The sequence below is a fragment of the Prionailurus bengalensis genome, chromosome C2 (assembly GCF_016509475.1).
Source record: "Prionailurus bengalensis isolate Pbe53 chromosome C2, Fcat_Pben_1.1_paternal_pri, whole genome shotgun sequence".
NCBI lineage: Eukaryota > Metazoa > Chordata > Mammalia > Carnivora > Felidae > Prionailurus > Prionailurus bengalensis.
The window spans coordinates 152,826,735-152,849,008 of NC_057350.1; the positions used below are offsets into that span (position 1 = coordinate 152,826,735).

Sequence of the window (22,274 nt, forward strand, 5' to 3'; positions counted from 1 at the left end):
TACCAGGACGTGTTCAAACGTTACCAAAATGTTTGTAAGTATTATGTCAGATGTCTAAACTTACAGACTGTATCTACAGAGTCAAATGACAGGATTTGGCCCAAAGTCAGACCCACTGTTAGGAAATTTGCACTAGCAGAAAGCATTCAATGCCAAAACTTCCTTCTGCTTTACACAAAGTAACATTTTAAATTATCTTGTCCTAAGGGCGCCTGGGTGGCTCAGTTGGTTAAGTGTCCGACTTGGGCTCGGGTCATGATCTCCTGGTTCGTGGGTTCGGGCCCCGCATCGGGCTCTGTGCTGACAGCTCGGCGCCTGGAGCCTGCTTCGGATTCTGTGTCTCCCTCTCTCTCTACCCCTCGCCCGCTCACACTCTGTGTCTCTCTCGCAAAAATAAACATTAAAAAATAAATAAAAAATAAATTATTTTATCCTATACCCATCGTAACTGCATCTAGTCATTGGCATTAGAGTTATTCTGAGGGAACCTCTTGTTTGGTCTCTATTTAAGTGAGGCAAACAGAATTAATTTCAAAATGTGGATTACTATTAGGTGCAACTGGGGTATTTTAAGGATTGGAAAGTAGACCACTCTTCAGAAGTTTCTGGTGCATGAAATTTGAGACAAGGTCACTAGGTAAACATCCACGTGCACGTACGTACCTGTGTACCATCCCTGTTCAACAGCAGTGCTTTGACATTGTCTGTGTGCCCTTTCAGCTTCATTAGTTTCGCACATGTTCTTGGATCCCACACCCTTAAAACCTGCGTATTTTAACAAAATGTTACATCAACTGGACACACACCTGAACAAATTTCAATAATAAATGACCGAGAGGTCAAATGACAACCATTACACCGTGAAGGAAATACTGTTTTGCCAATGGGCACCGACTGAGGCTCCCGATCTTTTCAAGTAGGAGGAACCCCTTCTGATGTCAAAACGTGAATAGGCCTCCCCCACCCATTCAGCCCACCCCCGTCACCACAAACGACAGTAATTATATAGTTATAGTCTTATTTGTTCAAATAAAACCTTTCCCTTAACAAAATCTCTGTCTGTGTATTTAGTAATTATACGGATCGAATTATTTTGGTGTCTCTGTTTTCCGGTGTTAAAATATACCCGTTAGCTCCCCCTTACCTTCTCAGTGGACCCTGATACAATGATTGTTCCCAGTTGATTCATTGCCAGGCTATAAATGGAATCTTTGTTCCCGCTTAAAGAAGAGGCTATTAAGGATAAACAAAGCTAAATGTTAACAAAATCATCATCTGTTCAGCAGTTAGCCAGCAAAAATTTAAGTTTAATTATTTGGCTTAGAAAATCTTTGTGAGTGTTCTAAGGAAAAGAAGTCTTGCTATGAGGGAGATCATTCTAAACAACAATACTGTTTTCAAAATTTACATCTTGTCTAGATTTGAGACACAAAAGTGCTCAATAAATATTTGCTAAATTGAACTGCACTGCCATTTAAAAACTATCCACATAAGTAATGTATTTTCAAAGATATACTCGTGCCAATAAATATGAACAACATATCCAAACTCACCGTTTTCAAGGACACACAAACCAAAACAAAAAATATTATTTTCACCTATCAAATCAGATTTTCAATGAGGCAATAATTAATTCTCAAAAAACAGTACAATGGTACTCTCATACATTACTTGTCGGATAAGTACAACTTGTTTGGTACAACTCTTGGAAGGATATTAGGCAATGTTTAGTGAGAATCATGTTCATGCTCTACAATTCAGAACTCGGTTTCACTGAATTGAAGGAAGCTACATATAAACTGTCTATACAGTATCATCCTAATTTTCAATAAAGAATAAATATAAGCAAAAACGCTGAGAAGTTACGAGTAAAGGAGTTAATATACGTATTTAGAAAAGTAACAGGTTATGTAGTAAGTGCTCAAAAACTGTTAGCTATTAGTACTTCTATAATCATAAATCAGCTTGTGTGATATCCTCGCTAAACGATTCTAAGCAAGATGTATCTGTTGCAGAATCTGTAACCCTAAGCCCGGTGTCTGACCTGGGGACAATCCTGCCTTCTTCTGCTTTGTTCCCTCTTGTTAGTGTTTCTTTGGGGCAGGCCCTACATCTAGAGAGCTAAATAATGTGTCATGACAGCCCCCAGCAGAGATCAGCTGCTGGATCACTACAGTAATGCCCTGGTGAAAAATCAAGGAGATCAAGGGGCGAGTAGTGTTTAGAGCTCTGCATACTTCCTAGGGAAAAGGGTGGGAACAATATTCAAGAAATTATAAACATCAGTCTCCCAACCTGCCCTTCCTGGCACATCCTAGATTATATTAGGCCTGTTTTAGCTATGTCAATGTGAGTATTCCACAGTCATGAAAAGCTGGACCTGTATGTAGAGATCTAGACAGTTCAGGCCTATGTCCTGAACACAGACCTGCCAGGCCAGCCTTAGCCACAAATGTGCTCCTAAAAGCCCTCTGACACCTGGCCTAGAGGACACTAGTGGGCTGGCTCAAGTGTGAGGCTCAGTGTCAAATTTAGACTCCTGTGGGTCTGACCTGGTAATCTCCGATCTCTTAGCTGATGAGGCATCTGTGCAATTAACGTGTTGTGAATGTTTCTGAATTGCCTCTGGAGGCACCCTAGCCTCTCCTGATCTCTTCTGAAATTGGCTGGATTCTTTAGGGTGGCTCTGAAAGGGTCCTGCAAAATCAGTGCAGGGAGCCTTTTCTTTCTTCGTGTATTTTCCATGTTGGCCATTAACTCAAGGGCTCATAGTAACACTTTTAAGAGTCAGAAACTGCCTGCGTTGTCAAGTAATCACCACCTCCATCAACAGTGTCTGCTGAGATTGTGACCCTGGACCAGGCAATGCTACGGGAGGTACAAAGTGGTAATAAGACAGACTCTTTTGCCCTGCAGGAACTTACACTTTAGCTAGGGAGCTAAGACATGCACATGTACAAAAATAGCCAGGTTACACCTGGAGAAGTTACCATTTTTAGACTGCAGTGAGGAACTAGCTCCTTGTTGTTCAATCATACTCTTGGGGGCTAGAACGCTGTAGGTAGAAGCACTCTCAAAATATGAACCACTGTCTCGATGCAAACCTATCCAAGATGTTTCATCAACCATTCTTTATGTATGTCAACTTGAATCACTTCCAAAGAAATTTTTTTCAAACACCTTACTTGTGACAGTGTTGTTTGAGGCAGTCAATGCTGTTAAAGTATTCACATCCCAAAGGAATATCTGTCTGTCCAACCCAGCTGAAGCTACCAGTTCTTTATCCTTGGCATAGGCTAAGGCCTTTACATAATCCTGTAACAGAACACACACACGATGATCTACTAGATCGGTAAGAACAGGAGTCACAGAAAGTACTGAGATCTCAACGTTACACTAAAGACGCTGAAAATTATGTTTGCCGTTTTACCTTATGTGTCCTTAGTGTTGACATGCAAAATCCCTTGTGTGCATTCCACACTTTCACTGTTGTGTCAGAAGACGCAGATATTACTAGAAGAGGCAAAGAATAAACGAACCCCTTAGTAAGACTTTCCGTCATTTTAAGGACTCATAACAACGTAACATGCTTTCAAACTGACATTCATAGACACACGCATATACTTGAATATTTACGGTATTTGTAACATTAATTCCAGTATCTGTTAATGTTCACACACACACACGTCTAAAAGCTCTTCCTAGAACCTATTTTTGAAACATGTTTTTAAATATGCAGGGCAAAGCTTTTTAATGTTCCAGTTGAAGACACAACTAATTTGATTGAAAAAAATTTTTCTAACACAGACTGCAAAACTAAGAAATGGATCTTACCATAATAAGAACAAAAAGAGACATTAATAAGGCTAACAGAAGACTACATATTGTATGAATCTGTTTACATATATATAGCTTGAATGTAGGCAAGACTAATTTATAGTGTTTAGCAGACAGGAGAGCAGTTATCTTGGGGCATGAGGGAGTGGCTGAAAGGGTGGTCCAAGGGGGATTTTGGGAATCTGTACCTAGACACGGGTATTCACCTTAGGAAATTTCACTGAGCTGTATTCTCAAGGTGTGTGCTTTTCTGCATGTATGTCAGACTTCAATTAAAAAGGCACATGAAAAATAAAAAAACATACCAAGTTGAGTGAAAAACTCCCAGAAACCCAATAATCTAAAGAAGTACTTACATGTTTTCCCATTACAACAAAGCACAATGTCGTTTACCCAATCGGTATGGTGTTCCATAGATGCTATATATGGATCTTGCTAAAATAAAAAGAAAAATTGTGAGAATGTCACTAGTTTACATTAGAGGACAAAATATATATTATAAATTATAGATATGTTTGCATTCTTCAATTAATGTGACCCGTTACTCTCGGGTCGTAAAATTGACAACTGAATTCGGAGTACAATTTTATCAAACAGTTGATGCTTCTGTATTACAGATGTGAATAGAAGTTTTGTTTCAGGAGTTTTATTACTGACGAAAGCCTGGGTTCCTAGGGCAAATGCTTACTTTTTACGCCTCGAGTGAGTGAAGGCAACAACATCTGACCTAGGCACCGCACGTGACACAGGGCGCTGCAGGCAGGGGTTTCCTAGGACAGGATGTGAGCAGATCTGCAGGCTGGCGGCGTCTGAATCAGTGGTGGTGAAGGCTCACCACAGACACAGATATGAAAATGAGGCTGATGAAAGCGGAGAGGAGCCCAGCCTAACATCCTACTGCTATTTTGACTTTCTGAATTAATGTCTTCCTCATGGTATCTACAGTCCTTCAGAAGGCTATAAGAGTACTCCCCATGCTACCGTATCAATTCAGTAACTTGAGATTCTTCCACTCCTCTCTCTTGGCTTAATTACCGGGAGTTAAAGAACAGTATTTCATTACATGCTACACCCAACACTTCAAGGGGGAAGAGAACAGTTCTCTACAAGTCTATCTGACAAGCGATGCTACTCAGTCTCGTGGTAAAATGAAGACCGGAAAAAAGATGTCTAAGGGCAGGATGGGTAGGTTTCCTAGATTCTTTCAGGCTTAAACTTTTTTTTTTTTTTAAATATGAAATTTATTGTCAAATTGGCTTCCATACAACACCCAGGGCTCATCCCAACAGGTGCCCTCCTCAGTACCCATCACCCACCCTCCCCTCCCCTCCCCTCCCCTCCCCTCCCCTCCCTCCCACCCCCCATCAACCCTCAGTTCTCAGTTTTTTAAAAAAAATTTTTTTTTCAACGTTTTTTATTTATTTTTTTGGGACAGAGAGAGACAGAGCATGAATGGGGGAGGGGCAGAGAGAGAGGGAGACACAGAATTGGAAACAGGCTCCAGGCTCTGAGCCATCAGCCCAGAGCCCGATGCGGGGCTCGAACTCACAGACCGCGAGATCGTGACCTGGCTGAAGTCGGACGCTTAACCGACTGCGCCACCCAGGCGCCCCCCTCAGTTCTCAGTTTTTAAGAGTCTCTTATGTTTTGGCTCCCCGCCTCTCTTTTTTCCTTCCCCTCCCCCCATGGTCTTCTGTTAAGTTTCTCAGGATCCACATAAGAGTGAAAAGATATGGTATCTGTCTTTCTCTCTCTGACTTAATTCGCTTAGCATAACACTCTCCAGTTCCATCCACGTTGCTACAAAAGGCCATATTTCATTCTTTCTCATTGCCAAGTAGTATTCCATTGTGTATATAAACCACATCTTCTTTATCCATTCGTCAGTTGATGGACATTTAGGCTCTTTCCATCATTTGGCTATTGTTGAAAGTGCTGCTATAAACATTGGGGTACAAGTGCCCCCATGCCTCAGCACTCCTGTATCTCTTGTGTAAATTCCTAGCAGTGCTATTGCTGGGTCATAGGGTAGATCTATTTTTAATTTTTTGAGGAACCTCCACACTGTTTTCCAGAGCAGCTGCACCAGTTTGCATTCCCACTAATGATGCAAGAGGGTTCTGGTTTCTCCACATCCTCGCCAGCATCTATAGTCTCCTGATTTGTTCATTTTAGCCTCTCTGGCGTGAGGCGGTATCTGAGTGTGGTTCTGATTTATATTTCCCTGATGAGGAGCGACGTTGAGCATCTTTTCATGTGCCTGTTGGCCATCTGGATGTCTTCTTTAGAGAAGTGTCTATTCATGTTTTCTGCCCATTTCTTCACTGGATTATTTGTTTTTCAGGTGTGGAGTTTGGTGAGCTCTTTATAGATTTTTGGATACTAGCCCTTTGTCCTATATGTCATTTGCAAATATCTTTTCCCAATCCGTTGGTTGCCTTTTAGTTTTGTTGATTGTTTCCTTGGCAGTGCAGAAGCTTTTTATCTTCATGAGGTCCCAATAGTTCATTTTTGCTTTTAATTCCCTTGCCTTTGGGGATGTGTCAAGTAAGAAATTGCTGCGGCTGAGGTCAGAGAGGTTTTTTCCTGCTTTCTCCTCTAGGATTTTGATGGTTTCCTGTCTCACATTCAAGTCCTTTATCCATTTTGAGTTTATTTTTGTGATGTAAGAAAGTGGTCCTTTATCCATTTTGAGTTTATTTTGTGTTGTAAGAAAGTGGTCTAGTTTCATCCTTCTGCATGTTGCTGTCCAGTTCTCCCAGCACCATTTGTTAAAGAGACTGTCTTTTTTCCACTGGATATTCTTTCTTGCTTTGTCAAAGATTAGTTGGCCAGACGTTTGTGGGTCTAGTTCTGGGGTTTCTATTCTATTCCATTGGTCTATGTGTCTGTTTTCGTGCCAATACCATGCTGTCTTGATGATTACAGCTTTGTAGTAGAGGCTAAAGTCTGGGATTGTGATGCCTCCTGCTTTGGTCTTCTTCTTCAAAATTACTTTGGCTATTCGGGGTCTTTTGTGGTTCCATACAAATTTTAGGATTGCTTGTTCTAGCTTCGAGAAGAATGCTGGTGCAATTTTGATTGGGATTGCATTGAACGTGTAGATAGCTTTGGGTAGTATTGACATTTTAACAATATTTATTCTTCCAGGCTTAAACTCTTGTGAGTGTTTTCCGTAATTTGCCTGAAATACTGTAAGTTCCCAGAATGGTGACTTTCCAATTCAAATGTGAGCTCCAAAAAGCATTTCAAAGTCCTATTTTCTTAGTTTCTATGTTTCTGACACCGGGCCACCACTGTTTCCGTTGGTCACGAAATTCAAAACCCACAGGACCAAAGTCCACTTAAAGAAACATTATCCAGCAACCGTGCAAAGCAGTGGCTCTTTTTCAGACTGCACATCAGACTTGCAAAGCTTGCTAGAGAGACACGGACTTTTAAAACCACAAGGTCAAGCACCAGGGTTCTGAAGTTAAACTGTGCTCTAATTCTCTGTCACCTACTAGCTATTTAAGCATGGGCTTCTCTGAGCCTATCTTCCCAGCGATGAAAATGAATCATAACAGCTGCCCTGAAGGTTGATGTGAGAGTTAAAACCACACTGGATAGGAAAGTGCTAAGACTGTCTGGTACATGGCTAGGGGCTCTAAATGCTCCTTCTCCTTTCCTGAATCTTCCTTTCTATGTCATTGACAATACATGCATTCAAACAAAATACAGGAACAGTTCCTTTCCATCTGACTGGGGATTTGTCTTTACATAGATTTAAGTCCTGTTCCCTGTTTAAGAAAACAGACCTTCAATCTCCCGAAGAAGTGGAACATGTTGTCTTTATACTTTTATATCAACTTTCTATTAACGAATGAGGCCTATTGATTTTTTTTTTTGGGTACCCTACTCACTTTTAAATAAAGAAACCAAATGTTTGTTCAAGATTAATTATAAATGTAAAAGCATATTCGACCTTTTTTTTTTCTTTTAAAGCACTGACAAGGGTTGCCAAGAAGCTTTTGGGAAACATACTTAAAACAGAAAAATAAATTGTTGAGAGTAATCCTCCTACCAGACAAATCTCTCTGTTCTTTTGTAGGAGAGAGCTCTTCTCACACACCTAGTTTATGGAGTCCCTACCTTAGCTAAAACGCTTTTGAATACTCTCCTACGGGTGTTTTCTCAGAGGCTTACAGAATTCTGGTTGCGGTGTACCAAATACCTCACTGCTCAGAGATTAAGTCTGAAACTGTGGAAGGTGCCACTTGGACAGACTACAATTTACTGAGTAAATGTGAAATGTGAAACTCAATCCCTGCCTTACCTTGTGCTGATTGACACTCCATATTCTTATGATGGAGTCTCGACCGGCCGTGAAAAGTCTGTTCAGTGCTGGATCCAGCTGCAGGGCGTTGACTCCATTTCGATTGTACTTCTCTACTTCATCTCGAATAACATAGGAAACCTGAGAAATACGTCCAAATTTGCTTTTTATAAAGTTGTAAGACATGCGATAACAATATGTAGCCTACTAGTGGCCAATCTGAAATTCAAAATCCCTTGTTTCCCAATATAAAACTTATTTTTCAACCCGCTGAGATGCTGAGGAGTGGAGAAGAATGACACCAATAACAGCCGAGTCCAGGATGAGCACGAATGAAGCTAACTTCCCGCAACTTCCTAACCAGACTCTTCCCCAGTGTTGTCTCTCGAATCCACTTTCTACAAAGCAGTTGTAAACTGGAACGTGTCTCACCGCTGCTCAAAAACCTCTTCAGTTGCTCACCCTCCTAGACCCGTCATTTGACCCGAACTCCTCTACTGGTCTCCAGTGCCTTGTTCATCTCTCCTGCCACCCATCTTTGCACACTCTGCTCGCGGTTCTTACACACCGTGCCTCCAGACCATCGGTGCCCCGGCCCCTCTGTGTGGAAGCTCTCCTTCCTACTCTGCCGCAGTCTTTACACGTGTTTAGATGACGCTTCCTCAAAAGGCCTCGTCTGACCTGCCAAACAAAGTGAGGTTTTGTGTTCCTGTAATACACTAACCCCTTCCTTCAGAGTACCTGGCCTTACTTCGCCGCCGTCGGTAACCTGTCTGATCACTGTGAAAACCCAGGAGAATCAACCAAAAGCAATTACAACTAAGAAAAAGGCAGCCAAAAGCGAACTGTTTCTAATCTAATGAAATAACCAGTGAAGACAAAATTGGGGGGGAGGTACTTACAATAGGAACAAGAATGAATACCCAGAAATATATTTTGCGAGGGAGACACATAATCGGCAGGACAAGGTATGTAAAAGAACGACTTGAATAAAGGAGACATGCCGTACGGGAAGATTCAAGATTAATAATTCTTGCCTAAATTTGTGAATTTGGCCCAACTTTGGTCAGAATCCTGCCAGATTTCTTCCTAGAAGACAAAGTACATATAGTATACTGTCTCTGAGGGAATACCCAGTCATTTTTAAGAATGAAAAGATATTCTTTAGAGATCTTAAGAGGTATTATTGTAAAGCTACTAGAATTACAATGGAGTACCACCACAGGAATATAGAAAAAAGGATCACTAGAATGAAACAACATTTGGAAACATATTTTCCTGTTATAAATTTTTAATTTTTGATATAAACATAGTATGTCAAATGAATGAGGGCATGATAAGTCATTTCATAAATTATCTAGGAGCATCTAATGATTCCACCGGGAATAATTATATCCTTTCTCCAAATCTGAAACCAAAATGAATTTTTATATGAACTAAAGATTGAAATTTAACAATTTAATCATAAAAATACTTTTTAAAAAGACAGGCAAATATTTATAATCTCTAGACAGAGAAGGTTCTGCTAACATAAAAAGCAACAGGGTAATCTTTTCAAAGAAAAAGGCCAACGCGGCTATGACCAAACACGTCTATACCTTGCGCATGTACACAACTGTTCGCAACAGCATTATTCACAACAGCCAAAAAGTGGAAACAACTCAAATGTCCACCAACTGACGGATGGATAGACAAAATGTGGTATATCTGTGCAACGGAATATTATTCAGCCATAAAAAGCAGGGAAGTATTGACATAGCTTATGACACAGCCAGAATCTTAAAAACATTATTAGGCTAAGTTAAAGAGACCAGTTACAAAAGGCCACCTATTTTATTCTATTTATATGAAACATCCAGACAGGTAAATCAATCTACAGAGAAAGAAAGCAGATGAGGGTTGCCAGGGGCTTAGAGGAGAGGAAAATGGGGGTGACTACTAACAGGTATGATGTTTCTTTCCGGGGTGATAAAATGTTCTGAACTAGGTGATCAATGCACAATGTTGGGAGTTTACTAAAAAGCACTAAATTGTATACTTTAGCAGGGTGAACTTGTCAATTTTATCTCAATACAGCTGTTATTTAGGAAAAAAAAAACCTGAATGTCAAAAAATAATATGAGTAAGGTTAAAAGGCAAACATCTAACTGGGAGAATAACGAAACAGATATGAAAGACAAAAGTTCACTCTTGAGAACATACTAAGCATCCTTACAAAACAGTAAGAAAAAGTCAAACTCCTTAACAGAAAGAGGAACAAAGATCACAAAGGGGAAATTTTTAAAAAAGAAAAGAAAATGGCCAGCAGACGCATAAATAAAGTCACAAAACAGGCCAGGGTTGTATGCACAAAGACAACAAGACTGTTGTTTTTGGCCTAGTCTTTTGGGTACAAGTAATTGTAATAGAAATTTGCAAATGAGCTTAAATTGAAAAAAAAAGAAAGAGAGAGAGAGAGAGAGAGAATTTAACATAGAGATACAAGGATATCTATCAGAGCCCAAGGGCAAGAAATATATATAGTCGTGACTCATAAGAGACATTTTAAAATAAAATCATGGCACTTCTCTGTTGAAGCCTTCCGAAGATTTTTCACTGCACTGAAAGTCCAAATTCCTCACGTGCTTTGGATCTATCCTGTGCCTTCACACTCACCTCTAACTAACTCCCCCCAGCGTGTTTCATGAGAGTCACCCCAAACTCCTTTCTGTTCCTCCGATACAACAAACTCTTTTACTGTTGACTGTGCCAAGAAGATCCCCTGAGTCTACAACACCCACAGGAATACCCTCCCCCTGGCTTTTATCTGCTTTTATCTTGTCTGGCTCACCCTGGCCCTTCGTGTCTTAGCAGAAAGGTCACCTCTTCCGAAAGGCATCCCCTGATCTCCTTTGTCACTTACCCTACTTATTTCTCCTGTGGTTCTTACCACACTCTATATTTCCCTTTTTTTCCTTTTATCATTAAGTTTCCTATGCTTTGAGAAAGCCCTTTCAAAGTTTATTTATTTTTGGAACAGAGAGAGACAGAGCATGAACGGGGGAGGGGCAGAGAGAGAAGGAGACAGAATCGGAAGCAGGCTCCAGGCTCTGAGCCATCAGCCCAGAGCCCGACGCGGGGCTCGAACTCACGGACCGCGAGATCGTGACCTGGCTGAAGTCGGACGCTCAACCGACTGCGCCACCCAGGCGCCCCGAGAAAGCCCTTTCAATCTAGAAACTTGTGGCACTTCAGCTCTGAGAAACTTTCTTGTATCAAATCATTAATAATGATCTTTGCTTCCTTTGCTCCTTCTTAAATTCCCATCAATCAGATGTTGGAACTTTCTTTTTTTTAATTTTTAAACAATGTCTGTTTTTGAGAGAGAGAGAGAGAGAGAGAGAGAGAGCGCGCAAGCACAGGAGTGGAGGAGGGGCAGAGACAGAGACACAGAATCCGAAGCAGGCTCCAGGCTCTGAGCTGTCGGCACAGAGCCCGACGCGGGGCTCGAACCCACAAACTGCGAGATCATGCCCTGAACTGAAGTTGGACGCTTAACCTACCGAGCCACCCAGGCTCCGCAGATGTTGGAACTTTCAAACTGATCCTTCATCTTTTATTCTATATCATCGATCTTTGCCCTTTTGTTTCCTTTTGTAATACCTCCTTTACTATTTTTTAACTGCTATTATTTTTTTTAGTAAATTTCAGTATGATGGACAAAACAGAGGTGGTATCTTCGAAAAGGAAATGACTTGGTAAATTATGGCACATCCGTCCTAGGTGGTCATTAAAGAATCAACATGAACTATACACACTGAAATGCTCCAAGACCTATTACAGTAAAACCTTGTTGTTAAAGAAAAAAAATATTGGCTGTAGAGATCAGGAAAACAGGATTCAGGTCTTTTAACAAACACGGATGAAGCATCCACCGGTGGCCAGGCTCGATTCTAAATGCTGAGGATCTTGTGAGCAAGCACAGAAGTCCGCTTGGAGCTTTCGTTCTAGTGGGGGCTGGGGCTAGAGAATATAAGTCACAGCAAGTTAAGTGACATTGGCTGCCCTCCCCCTGCAGGATACAGGCAAGCTGTGTAGGCAGATGAGATGGAAGTAAAAGAAAGAGAAAAGCAGAAGGTACTGGAGACAGAAGCAATGAATGAGTGAACAACGTCCTGGAAAAACTCATTTAGACAGAGTCAAGAGTACACGCAAAGGCAGAGAAGAGGAAGACTCATATCTTAAAAAAAAAAAAAGGGGGGGGGCAAGGCAAGGAGCAGAGGGCACTGTAAGAATTCTGCAAGGAATGGGAAGACAGACCTTCGGTAGGAACTACGCATTTTGGAAGAGACATGTAAAGGGACTGACAGGAAGAAGACTAGGGCAGTGCCCTAGCAGGAAGTACCCAGCCAGACTACCCTGTAAGTATTTGTAGCTGGCTCAATAAGTAAGCACTGTTTGATTAACTTGTCTAGCAATTACGTGGGACCCAAAACAAAGAAATCAGAGTGGGGACGATCCACTAAAGTTCATGTGGTAATACCCCTAGAGTATTTGGTAATGTGCCAGAGGGCAGAGGAAACACTATCCTTGATTATTTTATTTCAAGATAATCAGATTAGTTTTCTATCGCTGAGATATACATTACTACACATTTAGTGGTTTCAAACAATTCCCATTTATTATTTCACAGTTCTGAAGGTCAGAAGTCCAGGGTGAGCTTGGGTAGGTCCTCCGCTTAGGGTCTCTCACAAGGTCTAAACTGATTGGTCAAAATTTGATTGGTCCGTTCCTTCTCCGAGGCTCTAGGACAGTTGGCTTCTAAGCTAATTCAAGTTGCAGGCCTGCAGGCCGTTTCCTTGCTGGCGGTCAGCCAGGGGTCCATCCTTGCTCCTAGAGGCTGCCTGCAATCCTTCTCAAACTTTCTACGTGCCCTCTCCTGCAAAAGAGGGACTCTCTCGTGCCTCAAATCTGACTTCTGCGTCCAGTGGGAGAACATTCTGTTTTTAAGGGATCATATAATTAAATTGGGCCTGCTGGGATAATCCAGGATAATCCCCCCTTTAAGGTCTGTAACCTTAATTACATCTGCAAAGTCCTTTTTATCATGCAACATAACATATTCACAAATTCCAGGGATTAGGGCATGGGCATTTGCTGGGGGAGGGGGGATTCTGCCTATCACAGTAACAATTTTTTATATGAAAACAAATATAGATGTATCATGTAATAAGTACAAAATTCACAATCTTTTTAAGAAAAGAAGGGGTACTTGCCGGCATTTCAGGCTCACAATGGAGGCACTCTGAGCTATTACCCTGCACCCCCCCCCCCCACAGTGTGCATTGACTCACCTCCAGCTGGATGTCTAACAGGCATCTTAATCTTGCCATTGCCCAAACCACGCTCCTAACAGTCCTCTCCAAACTAGTTTTTCCCAGTCTTCCTCACTGAGAGGCGTTAACGGCAACTCCATTCTTCCAGTCACTCGGGCCAAAAACCTTGGTGCCATGGTTAATTCAATTTGTCTCATCTCACATCCTGTCAGCAAGTCTAGTCTTGCAAAATTTAACTACTTCTCACCACCCCGTGTGGAGCCACTATCACATAGCATCTGGATTTCTTTTTGTTTTCCTGTTCATTTATTCATTCTGAGGGAGAGAGAATCCCAAGCAGGCTCTGCGCTGTGTGCCAGTGCTCCCCCCTTCCCGATGCGGGGCTCGACCCAGCGAACCCGTGAGACCACAACTGGAGCCCAAATCAAGAGCTGGACGTTCAAGTTTAACCGACTGAGCCACCCAGTCCCTACCCACCCCCACCCGGGTTTCTTGAACAGCTCTTGGTCCCCCTGCTCTGCCCCTGCTCTAAGTATAGCCGCCAGGCTGGTCCTGTTAAAACACAGATATATCATGTATATTCCTCTACTCCAAATTCGCCAGGGCTTCCCAGCTCGCTCAGTGTAAAAGCCAAAGCCCTCCCTACGACCCGCAGCGCTCCTAAAAGATCTGGCCTGCAACGACCTCTCTGATCTCATCGCCTGCTCCTCTTCCCTCACTCATTCCATGCCAGCCACAAAGGCATCTCGAGCACTCCACAAGCAGGCCAGGCACATTCCCACTCGGGACTTCTGCATTTGATGTTCTCACTGGAATGCTCTCCCAGATGGCAATCTCATTTCCTTCAGCTCCTTACTCAAAAGGCAGCCTCTCAGCAAGGCCTTCTCTGGCCACCACCACTAAAATTTCACTTCCCCCTCCGCTGCTCACCACTAACCATTTTTTACATCTGAAACTTATTTTCCCCCACATTATCTTACGGAAATTTCAAACACATATAAAAATCGAAAGAATTACACAGCCAGTGTCTGTATACCCACATCTGTTCTACAATGAACACTGTTTATGTTTGCTTTATCTCATACCCATCCAACCATATGATCTGCTATTTTCAATGCGTTTCAAAATAAGTTGCACATCATCAACATCACTTCCCCCTGAGTACTTCAACGTGTATATCACTGTCTAGACTCCATTATTTATTTATGGCTTTTTTTTAGTGGTTCCTTTTTTAAGGTAGAATTTACATACAACGAAATGTAGAAATCTTAAGGGTACACAGATACTTCTGACAAACGCATGTATCTGTATAATACAAACCCCTACGAAGACATACAGAACATCATTACCACCCTAGGAAGCTCCCTCCTCTGCTTCCCAACCTCTACATGCCATTTCTAGGCAATCTAGAGCTCACCTTTTTTCACCATAGATTAGTTTTGTCTGTTCTAAAACAATCCGTAAGTGGAATCACACAGCTCTTTTGTGGAAGGATACTTCCAGCTATCCAGGTTAAATCAGGTCAAATTTGGCCAAGAAAAACTGGCCAAGTTTCAGTAATTCTCACATCTGTTTTCCCTGTTCAATCCTGTGGCTGCTTTCACAGCCACATATACGATGGCTGAGTTGAGTGGCTATGACACAGTAATGTGGCCTGAAAAGCCTAAAATACTTACCATCTGATCCCTTAGAGAAAAAGTTTATTGACCTCTGTTCCAATGGATGCCACAGTGGTACAATTTTTTTTTTTTTTTTTTACTATCCATCCTGTATAAAAAGTAACTCATCTTGGACATCTGGCTAATTTGTAAGGGTCTTTCCTTGAGAAGCCAGGATTTGGATTCACTGTACTTCTTTTAAAAAGTCTCAAAGATTAAACAACCAACCCAAAACTGGGACTCAGACTCAGAAGTAAGGACCCACACTACCTTTGAATAGGTCTGGAATAACTAAATATTTAGCAGAGAAAGAAGGTAAGTACTGACAGAAGAGAACGTGGTTGGTGGCCTCTCCATTCCCCATTTCTGCTCCTAATATTTTCCTTCAGGCAAGCAAATCCTAGAAGAAAATGTACAGGAGCTACTTAAGACTCTGTAATCTTGGATACCGTGTGAAAGGACATGAGGCTTGGGATGGGACGGCCAAGTGGAAAGGCCAAAGCTGGGAGTTTGGGAATCGAAGAGAACTCCTAAGCAGCCAGATGGTAAAGTTTCTTAGGTTAGAGAGTCACAGTGAGCCTGCTGGTTCAAGATTTGCATGAAACTAGAACTACCTCTTGAGTTTTCATTTACATGAGCCAATACATATCTTTTATTATGGGAGCCGGATTAACTTGGATTTGGGGTCATTTCCAAGGAAAAGAGTCCTCCTGTTAATGGAAGGCCAAGTATTTATATGTTTGAACCATCACTGAGTACTATGGCATAGTCAGCATAGTTGTTTCTCCTAAACCAGTAATAGTAGTGACAACCTCACCCCAAGAATTCTGAAGCAAGTGAGGAAAAAGGTCATTGTTGAAGGGAAGATGGAGAAAAGGGGGGGGGGGGTAGAGAGAGAGAGCGTGCACGCATATGCGTGACAACCAAAAGACTCAGGTTTTGGAAAATCGTAACACCAAGGGACCACCAGGGAGTGAAATGACTTGCTTTGATACTTTACCAGGAAAAAAAACCTGCATCATATATCTGAATTCACCAATTTGATAGTCTGATAATGTTTTTGCCAATCACAAATCCACCCCTGCCCCTCATACTCACTTTCAGGCTTTTTAGAAGTTGAAAATGGTAAGACATGTGTTCATTCTTCATTATGTCTATAATTAATAAGCAGTATGCTTGGACCCCTCTCCACTGTCTATTTATCAATATTATAAGTCTCAAGGTTCTTTTTGGCCTACAATTTAATCACGAAGCTCAGGGCTACTGCCTCTTGGTACAAGACACAGACAGCCAAGAGGCACAACATATTTATGTAGCCATATATATGTTTTCCAAAATGGAAAGATTTTATGAGAACAAAGAATGTTTTAAAAAGCTCAAAAATATAAAAGTTAATGCATATTTTAAAATAAAAGATATCCCATTTCCTGCCTTACCCATAATCACATAATCTAAAACAGAGATAATCACTGTTAATAGCTTTTCAGACTTTTGAAATACATTATTTCCTTGTGGAAATGGGACTATGTAATGTTGACATTTTTTTTTTACTTCTGGACACTTTTCCTTTTTAGTAATACAGACTGAACTTATCTTTTTAACAACTATAGATTAATCCACTACATACTGTACCTAAGTTACCTGCCAAGTGACTACCGATAGACATTTAGATTTTTTTCACAATGACAGCATTCCAAAAATAAACCCGCTAGCACAACCAGAGAAAGATATATGCATATGTGCTTCTGTTTTTTAAAAATATTTTTAATGTTTATTTTTGAGAGAGAGAGACAGACAGACAATGTGAGCAAGGGAGGGGCACAGAAAGAGGGAGACACAGAATCCAAAGCAGGCTCCAGGCTCACAGTTGTCAGCACAGAGCCCGATGTGGTGCTCAAACTCACAAACCACGAGATCATGACCTGAGCTGAAGTCAGACACTTAACTGACTGAACCACCCCGGCACTCCTGTACTTTTGTAAACAGACGAGGAATTGCTGGGTCAATGGGAATGTGTATTTAAAATTTTGACAAACAGCAAGACACTAAACAAATATTATGACATTTAGAATAAAAAAAATCACAAAAGTTGGGTACACACGCACAAGGAGGTATAGAACACTGGTTTTCTTTTTTTTTTAATTTTTTTAATGTTTATTTATTTTTGAGACACAGAGAGACAGAGCATGAGCAGGGGAGGGTCAGAGAGAGAGGGAGACACAGAATCTGAAGCAGGCTCCGGGCTCCGAGCTGTCAGCACAGAGCCCGACGCGGGGCTCAAACTCACGGACTGTGAGATCATGACCTGAGCTGAAGTCGGACGCTCAACCGACTGAGCCATCCAGGCGCCCCAGAACACTGGTCTTCAACCAGGGGCAATTTTGCCCTCCAGGGGACATTTGAAAGGATCTAGTCATTTTTGGTTGTTGAAACCGGGAAGATGGTAACATCTAGTAGACAGAAGCCAGGATAATGCAAAACAACTTACAATGCATAGGATAAACCCACCCCCCCAATAAAGAATCATGCAGCCCAACGTGCCAACAGCACACAGAGTAAAAAAAAAAAAAACAAAAACAAAAAAACAAAAAAAAACCAAAACTGGTCTAGGATTATATATCACATGGTCCAAAGTAGCATTCTTTGAAGAGTAGAGGACAATTATCATCTTTACCTTTATATTGTTTTGTGGGGTTCTTTGGCAATAAACATGCACTAGTTAAAAAAAAAAAAACACTTCCATAAATAAAAGTTCTCTCTCACGTTGAGATAAAATCAATCTCTGTAGCTTCTCACATTGGTTCTGTCTCTTGGGGACAAATTCTGAAAGCAGCTAATAAGATTCACGGAAGATTCTCTTCATCAGACTAATCTTAGCTCTGCTGAATGCTTTTCATAGGAAATAGTTTTAGGTTACTTCACCGATCTGATGGCTAGACCTATCAAGAACAAGGTACTAAGTGCTGGCCCCCAAATTGTAGTTTTGTACTCTGATCAGCAAAGAATGGAATTATCTCCCTCGTTAAACATGTGATGGCTCATATTCAGCTTATTAAAACATTCAATTTTTTCATACACACTGTGGTGAATTTACATTTCCTCATCTTGCACTTTTATATTGCTTTTTAATTTTTTAAATGCTTATTTTTGAGAGAAAGACAGAAAGAGAGAGTGAGTGAGCAAGCGGGGGTGGGGGTGGGGGGCCGAAAATCCAAAACAGGCTCTGTGCTAACAGCAGAGAGCCTGATGGAGGGCTCAAATCCATGAACTGTGAGATCATGGCCTGAGCTGAAGTCAGACACTTAACTGACTGAGCCACCCAGGCACCCTTATATTGCTTTTTAAATTTACATACAAGAAACTGAGGTGGCTGATTAACTCTCCTTTATTTACTACCTTACGGTGTACCACTCCAGTGTCTAGAATACAATTAAGACAAGTTTGAGTTGCATTTTAGTCAGGAGCAGTCATTCTCACCCACCTGGCTTGGATGCTGGGGTTATATAATCCCATTACTGGTGCACTTAAAAATCACCTAACAGGGTAAGCAATTGTAGATTCTAACTCAGGACACTGCATTGATCAATGAGATCAATAAAACAAGTAAACTGCCCAGAAGACTATGGCCTACAGCCAGTAAGGGTTACCTTACTGAAGATAAGGGTTTTTGTTTGTTTGTTTGTTTGTTTGTTTTTACCTATTACATACTCGATTTCAACCTGTAGATCTACATACGCAGTGTTCCATATTACTTATTCCTATACTGTCTCAATTCTTTGCACATCTTTGGGACTAAACTAAGTGCTCAGGAAATGTTTAATGCGTAAGTACACAAACCTTCACTCCTACATACAATCCACCTGCAGGCAAACACCTGTAATAGGGCTTTTACTCCTCGCACCGTTTAAAATAATAGGTAGCAATAACTCTTAAACGTACCCAAAATAAAAGTGGATTCACGAAGGCATAAAGCACACACCGAAGGGTTGGATAACTCTACGCTTGGAGAATAAATTACAGAAACAGGAAAGAAAGACTCGAGGATGCACAAGATGAAAAAAATTAATAAAAATGATCGTTTCCCCACTAACACTGGCACACTCCCACGTCGTTTCCACCTCACAAGGGACAAAGCTTCCGGGGGGGGGGGGGAGGGTCGGGAAGGCAGGGGGCTTCCGAGCAGAATCCTCCGCAGAAACCCCGCAGGACCGTGGGCGCCCCGCTGCCCCGCCACGCCCCCGCACAAGCCCACTCCGTGGCCGCCCGCCGGGGAATTGCCCGGAGGCCTCTGCTCAGGCGCGGCTAGGGCAGAGCGCTTTGAAGAAAAGCAAGGGAAGGGGGAGGCAGGTGGGCGGGGATCGAGCCCATCCAGATCCCGCAAGCCCACAAGAGAGCTGCAGACCCGCAACCCTGGGCTCCGAACCGCGCACCCGAGGGTCCTGGGACCGGGCCAGGCGGGCCCAGCCAGCCGCCCCCTGCCCCTTCCTCAAGCCGTTAACGCCGCGGCCCCACCCCTCGCCGCTGGCTGCGCCCCGTCCCGCTCGCCCCAAGACGCTACCCTGGCCGACCGCGGCCCGAGGCAGCTGCTCGTTGGAGGTGGGCCCGGGGCCGCAGGCCGCGTCCGGGAGGTCGAGGAGCGGGGCTCCCATACCTGCACTTTCCTCCGCCCTGCCGTGTTCTGCCGGTGATGGGCCGCCATCTTGCATGTTGACACTCCTACGTCACTTCCGGAAGTGTCTGGGACCGGGCGGATGTCCCGCCTCCTCCCCTTTAGCCAAGGGCAGGTGGTGGAGCCAAAGTTGGCCTGGCCTTGTGCTCACCTGATGCTGTTTGTCCGTGTGGCCGGCGGCTCTCTGGTGAGGTAGAAGCACCTAAAAAACCGTTGTGTGGTGTCGTGGTGGCGGAAAGAGCGCTGCTTTCTGAGCCGAAGGAGCAGTTCGACTCCAGCTCCGTGGCCTTAAACCATGGCTTGCGCTGCCCTCCGTTCGGGATGCCTCCTCCAGAGGTCCAAGCAGGCAAAACGAAAACGCTGAAAGAATTAATGCTGGACATGGGAGGCTTGGACAGACCTCTCCCCTCTCTGCCCCAGCTTTCCTAGGCCGCCAAAGGAACCTACCGATTTGCCACGAAGTACCTGAAATTGTAGAATTATTAAATTGGTTTCGAGGGAGGGGAGAAATAGAAGGTTCGGAAAGAAGTGGCCCGTATCTTCAGGAGGAGCAAAATTTCTATTTAAATAAGAGATAAAAGGGTGTTATAAGAAGGCGAACATTAAAATTGGTCCTGGAGATAACTTTTCTAAGTTAACAAATCCTGAAGGAGTTGAGGCTCACTCTTGTATCTGCTTCAAGGCATCTTACACTGGGACGGTTAGATCTGGATGAAAGTTTGCCTTGAGGACGCTTTCCTGACACTAATTATAGGTGTTGAAGAGCGCCAGGCTCTTCCTTGTGAAAGTGAATTCTTTAGAACGGCACTGTCCCATACAGCATCCGCTAGCCACATGTGGCTACTGAGTACTTGAAATTAGCAACTTCAAACAGGTAGGCTGAAACTAAACTACCTGCCAGATTTCAAAGAAGGGGTAAAGAAAAGAATAAAATATTTCATTAATAATTTTAATATAGGTCTCACGTTGAAATGATGTCTTGGAAATACTGGTAAAATAAAATAGATTATTTCTTTTTTTTTAATGTTTTTAATGTTTGTTTATTTTTGGAAGAGAGAGAGAGAGAAAGCGCAAGCAGGGGAGGGGCAGAGAGAGGGAGAGACAGAACGCAAAGCAGGCTCCAGGCTCTGAGTTGTCAGCACAGAGCCCTATGCGGGGCTCAAACTCGCGAACCGCGAGATCATGAACCACTAGATCATAACCTGAGCCGAAGTCAGATGCTTAACCGACTGAGCCACCAGGCGCCCATAGGTTATTTCTTTTTACTTTGTATAATGTGGCTATTAGTATATTTGAAGTTACATACATCTCACGTATTTCTATTGCATAGTGCCAGTATAGAATGATGCTTTAGAAAGCTCTTGTCTAGACAATACCTTTTTAAGTTAATAAATGTGGATTAGAAGAGTAGAAACTGATATCAGAAAGCTTCTTAAAACTTGCAGTGGTAACGTGTGGGTTTTTTTAAGTTTATTTATTTTGAGAGAGAGAGTATGAACAGGGGAGGAGTAGACAAAGGGAGAGAGAGAATCCCAGGCAGGCTCCACACTTTCAGTGCAGAGCCTGGCACGAGGCTCCAACTCATGAACCACGAGATCATGACCTTAGCCAAAACCAAGAGTCAGACCCTCAACGAACTGAACCACCCAGGCACCCCTAGCAGTGATAACTTGTAGATAAGTGACCAGTGCTCAGCGTGCAGGGAAAGACAGGCAGAGGCCATACCCAGAAAATGCCAGTTGTGTACCCATGAAGTGCCAGGCATTGTGCAGGCTTGTTGCTCTGCACAATATGGTGGTAGCTGCCAGAAATGGTTTGTTAGATTGCAGCGGTCCTACTTTGGTCCTGAAGGACAGTGAAGTCATGATGTCCTTTTAGTGTGCGGAATATCCAACAGTATTGGGGCACCTGGGTGGCTCAGTTGGATAGGCAGCTGACTCTTGATTCCAGCTCAGGTCGTGATCTCACAGTTTGTAGATTCAAGCCCTGCATTGGGCTCTGTGCTGATACAGTGGATGGAGTCTGCCTTGGATTCTGTCTCTCTGTCTCCCTCTCTGTCCCTCCCTGCGTGCACTCTTTCTCTCCCTCAAAAATAAATAGAACAAACAGGAAGAAAAGTTAAAAAAAAAAAGAAGAAGAAGAAGAAGAAGAAGAAGAAAAGAATATCCAGCAAGATGTCTTGAAGTTCACTTTGCCTAAAAGGAGAGATGGCCTTGGGTAATAATAATTGATGGCACAAGGCTAATTATTTGGCCAGTTGGTCAAGGACATTGGAAAGAGCAAGACTGGAGAACTGGTGACAAGGAAGATTTGGGATGGGATATGCCGATGGACCTAGCAAAATGAAACTTCTGCTCTGTGGAGGAAGCTCAGCCTCCTTTTCCAGGCTCAGCACTGGCTCAGTGGAAGCATGAATGAAACAGAAAGGATAACAGGACTGGAGCTCTGCCTAGGACCACCAAGCACTGTCGGGCGTTCAG

The 22,274-nt window shown here is 42.6% G+C and overlaps 1 protein-coding gene across 3 annotated transcripts in view; it reads right to left on the reverse strand.

Moving 5' to 3' along the window:
- WDR48 (WD repeat domain 48) overlaps positions 1 to 19,858 on the reverse strand; it is a 44,362-nt gene extending 24,504 nt beyond the window's left edge. The window contains exons 1-8 of one of the 3 annotated variants that reach the window (XM_043595713.1): positions 19,777 to 19,850; positions 8,153 to 8,293; positions 4,194 to 4,272; positions 3,431 to 3,513; positions 3,186 to 3,315; positions 2,991 to 3,104; positions 1,145 to 1,233; positions 664 to 765 (exon numbers count right to left, since the gene is read on the reverse strand). In XM_043595713.1, the coding sequence (XP_043451648.1) occupies positions 664 to 765; positions 1,145 to 1,233; positions 2,991 to 3,104; positions 3,186 to 3,315; positions 3,431 to 3,513; positions 4,194 to 4,272; positions 8,153 to 8,293; positions 19,777 to 19,824 (786 nt within the window). In that variant the 5' untranslated portion in view covers positions 19,825 to 19,850. Of the gene's footprint in view, positions 1 to 663; positions 766 to 1,144; positions 1,234 to 2,990; positions 3,105 to 3,185; positions 3,316 to 3,430; positions 3,514 to 4,193; positions 4,273 to 8,152; positions 8,294 to 19,776 lie in introns of all 3 variants that reach the window. The other 2 variants (XM_043595712.1, XM_043595711.1) reach the window with 2 other exon arrangements.
- Between the last annotated feature and the right edge of the window lie 2,416 nt (positions 19,859 to 22,274).